Raw genomic sequence first — 5,000 nt, 5'->3', positions numbered from 1 at the left:
CAGAGGACACTAAATGGATCTTTTTATGAGACAAAACTGCACTAACAGGGCAATTTGACAAATGTTTTGCAGTAATAATTCATAATGACAACATGCACAAAAGTTAAGCTCAAATTTACATTTTTGAGGAAAAAAAAGTGCTTTGGGTCGTAGTCTGTTTTGTTCATGATAAACTGATCGCTTGGCTGGAGAATTCCCATCTGCTGGGGATCTACCTGCTATTATTTATGAGGGCCCTTGTTTAGGAATGCATGTGCGTAATTAATCCTGCAGACAATTAGATATTGTTTCAATTCACAGCTGAGTGCAATTAGCACCAGGCGAGCAGCCCACATATCCTGGTGATGGCGGCGTAGATTAGCTAGTGAGAGCGCTTGTTAAAATCTCTAACCCCAGGCCACTTGAGCAAAACTCCCCTAATGATTTTGTAAATGTTGTTGATGGAAAAATAATCAATTTCCCCCCTTTTGTGAAGGTGTGTGTTTGGAGTTTGGAAACCTGATTAACCCAAATCATACACCACTTCATTTGTAGCTAGGCTACAGATTACCTCATGTGTAGACTTGCACGACGGCGCCAATTAACAGACCAGGACAGGTGTGTTTCCAAAAACTCGAATAAACAGAGAGAGAGAATCTCAAACAACCAGCAGAAAGCCTTCGTTTCATCATTCAACCCCCTTATGACCACCGCTTGGTAAACTCTACAACTTCTTTTCCAGTGATTTTTGACAAGCCACAGTAGAGAGAAGCCAGGAGAAAAGCACCAGCCTCATCCAATATCCCTCTCTCTCCTTTTCCTCATGTTTTTCAAACCGGCTTCCCATGCTATTCAGTAGTGAGACGATCCCATTATTTTCTCCTCACCCAGAGCTTTTCTCTCCTCCTCGCCCACTAGTGACACCCATTGGAGGCCCCATTTGTGTTAGTTGGGGGAGTGTGGGCTAAAAAGGGAGAGACTCATAGACTAGCTACAGGGCTAAGTAGCGAAGCCGCTAGCTCCCTTCCGTGTCTGGCTCGGCTGGGCAGCTCTGCTCTGCCACAACGGTTGCCGGGGTGATGCTTCGCGGACCGCACTGACCTCCCCGCAATTTTCAAACGTCAATCTGAGAGCCCCTTCTTCTTCTCTTCTTCCCTCTTCATGCCCCTCTTTTTTCCCCTCCTCCTCCTCCCCCTTTCTTTGTAGATGTGCACATCTTTTTATTCTAAACCCAGTCTCATTACGGTTCCTCTCCACTGGCCAGCAGGAAAAGCCCTGCTGGAAGTTGGAGAGTTAATTGAGCGAGTCTTTTCACACTGGTGGGTCTGAGAGAGAGAGAGAGAGAGAGAGAGAGAGAGAGAGAGAGAGAGGGAGAGAGAGAGAGAAAGAAAAGGGGAGAGAGAGAGAGACAGATGCCTGGCTTGTTGGCTGGCTGGACGCTCTCTCTCTCGTAGGCCTATTTGCGTAGATTGCGGATGCAGGTCCGTCCGAGGATGTCCACCGGACTTCACTTGAGCATTCATGTCTGGGCCGCTTTCCTGGGTCTGGCTGCTGCATTCACCTCATTACCACGGAGAGAAGTGTCAGCTGAGGAAGCCGAGACTCTAATGTAATCTGGACATTGAACTTTTTCCTCATTTAATGATAGCCCTGACTTATTTTGCTCTTCGTGTGTGTGTGATGTCTGGTCTAACAGCCTTAGCCACACATACACACACACACACACACACACACACACACACACAGACAGACACACACACACACACACACACACACGCGCACACACACACACACACACACACACACACACGCAGTCGTCACAACGGCCACACGCCTACTGCATGATGGGAAATCGAACTAAAGCTCGGAGCAATATCTGTGCCACACTGGTGTTAAAACTAAAATAATGTAGATGAAGATGAGACTATGAGAAAAAGAAATCTGCTCATTCAGTAGCCAACTCAAAATGCTTTGTCTAGTAACCGTTAAAAAAGCTTTGTCTAGCACAAGCTACTAGAAAATTCCACTATCCACCATCATCCAGTCTAGACAAGATTCTATTCCCTCCTTTAGGGAATCCGAGGGTTACGCGTTCAACCCGACATTATATTTGGTTAACAGTCCTGGTAACCAACATTTCCACCTTTTTTTGATTCACTTTGAGTTGTTCCCCTATCTGCTGCACAGCTCTAAACTCCTGAGTTAGAGTCTGTTAGCCCCAGGCAGAGGAAGCAATAATGTGAACCCTGGAGAGCGATACACAGGGAAGCAGAGAGCCTACCAGAGGATCCCACCACTGTTCTCCATCGAGGCGTTTGGGGGGCTAAACGGCGCAGATATCGCTTATTAAACCATCTGCCTGATGCTAATTAGATTATCGGAGATAAAGAGAAGGAGTTTCTTTGTACATTTTAATGAGATAATGTGTCAGGCGATTGCGGGAGTGAAGATGGATGTAATTTTCTTTCGGGTGAAAGCAGTTTTTCAACGCTTACTACTGTAAGAATTTTCTCAGGTGAAAGTGTACGAATGAACAGATGGAGTGATTAATCGTGCTTATCGGGAAACATCTTGCCCACATAAGGAAAAAAATAATATGTAAGTGTGTAATCTTGTAGTAACTCCTGTGCTACTGTATATGGGCACAGAGGAGCTCTATCGCCTACATTTGGTGTTCAGAGATGTTAAAAACAAGAATAAATACTATTCTACTAATGCTATTAATACTATTTTATATTTGTAATGTATCTTACATTAAAAGGAAATTAATGTTGACCATAACATCACAAATAAGATGGATGGATGGATGTTAGAGAGACTGTATGGTATGTGGCCCTAATTTGAATTGATGTTTCTTAATTGAATTAAGAATTTATCACAAACAAAATCGCTGGCTACTGACCATAGAAATATTCATATCGAGTGTACCCATATCAGGAAGCACTATAATGTCACCTAGCACTATAACACATGTGGTCCTCTGTGGCTCAGTTGGTAGAACATGGCACTAACAATGCTTAGATTGTGGGTTCGATTCCCACTGAGACCATACACTGAAAAATGTATGCAGGCGCAATGTAAGTCGTTTTGGATAAAAGCGTCAGCTACATTGCATATATATATATATATATACACATATACTTCCTGTACATTCATTCCAGAATGTTGAATGCAAGTGTTCTATGAATTATTTTTGTATGGTAATAATTGTCTGGTCCTAGGGGGGCCAGGCAGACAGATTTCAGAGGTAAAGGAGGATATTCTTAGCGACTAATGAGAGAGGTAGAGGTATTGATTAGGTCTGTCACCAGAGAAGAGCATTAAAGTACACATTCAATAAAGGGACTTCATATCCTGTTCAGCTAGTGTAAAGGTTAAGTGCTGAGGAATATTGCTAGGATCAATAATTGACTGCAACTTCACGTATGGTGCGCTGGGCGCGGCGATAAGGCCTTTAACACCTCTCGTCTTCTCCACTGAAGACACACATGCCAAATGCCACACGAGGTCCGGGAACTCTCCAGCAATCTTGTTTGATGCATCTGTTTAAAAACAGTTTTTTGTGCACATTTGTGGTCTCCGAAGATTGCAAGCACTCCAAACGCAGAGGGTAATAAAGTCATGGCAGAGCCAGCGTCAACTGCAACTGTATAAATTGGAGTTTATCAAGATTTAATAACCTATATGTGGGCGCATATTCTCCATTTACAATAAATAATAAACTCCAATTTCCATGTATAATGGCTAGAGAGAGAGAGAGAAAGAGAGAGAGACCGTGAGACAGAGAGAGAGAGAGAGAGGCTCCTTAAGCAAGACAAATGAACGGTTTGCAGCGCAGAGTAACAACATTAACTGGCTAATTAAACAACAATAGAGGATGCTGGAGCTTCTCGCAATAATTATGCAATGTGGTTTAATGAAAAGGTTAACTACGCGGAAGGAATAGGAGTCCTGTGTCTCTGTGCCGAGGATGGGTCCCCCAACAAACACATTCCCTATTTGTCTCCCTCTTAACAAGCCGAGTTAATATGATCTGTATTTCTCCTATTGCCTCTTAATGGAAACTATCCACTTCACAGATGAATGCACTAGCCACTGTAGCTATCAGGCAGAGATAGAGCCTGCCTTATGCTGCCCATTGTATTGTTGAAATGTCAGGATTATTCACATATTCGGGTAATAATGACCTGAATATGAACTGCAGTGAAACATCTCTTATCTAAGTAATCATTATTTCATGATCCCAAACCCGCAATATCAAAGAAGGCAACAAGGCCTACACTATGTGAATGAATTGTCCTTAAAAAAAAAAAAAAAAAAAGATCTAATTTTAGATAATCATACGTTTTGAGAAGGGATTCTCATGAGCACCCCAAATAATCAGAACCTCTGACATTAAACAATTTGAGGTCATACAAGGTCTACAATAGACCTGGTCTCTCTTTGATAAACCTGGATAATAATATGAATAAAGGTTAAATAAATGAAAATAAAACTCTTCAGGCTACACAGTATGAGTCTCGACACAATGTTCATAGACATTAACTTACAATACCTATTATCCACAGAGACAGGGCCGGGGGGGGGGGGGGCTAGCCAATCCAGAGCTGATGCGGGTGACCTGTTGGTCAGATGACATACATATCTAGGAGCCATCTTTAGATCTCTGATCCGACATTCTGAATATTCATTCACAATGAATAAGAACATGGACATTTAGTAGGGGACCCCCCCACAGGCCACAACTGATCACCTCTGGTTCAGAATCACGTTTTCAATTAAGTTCCAAGTTATCTACCCATCTTGAAATGAGAGAGGGAGAGGGAGAGAGCAGAGAGAGAGAGAGAGCAGAGAGAGAGAGCAGAGAGAGAGCAGAGAGAGAGAGAGAGAGTCGAGAGAGAGAAAGAGAGAGAGAGAAAGAGAGAGAGAGAGCAGAGAGAGAGAGTAGAGAGTAGAGAGAGAGTAGAGAGAGTCGAGAGAGAGAGAGTCGAGAGAGAGAGTCGAGAGAGAAAGAGAGAGAG

The 5,000-nt window shown here is 43.1% G+C and overlaps 1 protein-coding gene across 1 annotated transcript in view; it reads right to left on the bottom strand.

Annotated features, from left to right (window-relative positions):
* The window catches only part of LOC308164083 (uncharacterized protein), a gene marked incomplete at both ends in the record, with an annotated part of 8,160 nt that extends 6,385 nt beyond the window's left edge, over positions 1 to 1,775 (bottom strand). Inside the window, one exon of the mRNA XM_080538241.1 lies at positions 1,713 to 1,775. Within this exon, the coding sequence (XP_080394367.1) occupies positions 1,713 to 1,775 (63 nt within the window). The remainder of the gene's footprint in view (positions 1 to 1,712) is intronic.
* Between the last annotated feature and the right edge of the window lie 3,225 nt (positions 1,776 to 5,000).

Source organism: Nansenia antarctica (genome assembly GCF_963989245.1).
Source record: "Nansenia antarctica genome assembly, chromosome: 8".
NCBI lineage: Eukaryota > Metazoa > Chordata > Actinopteri > Argentiniformes > Microstomatidae > Nansenia > Nansenia antarctica.
Note: the sequence above shows the minus strand (reverse complement) of the source record. Positions and strands in the feature narration are given on the sequence as shown.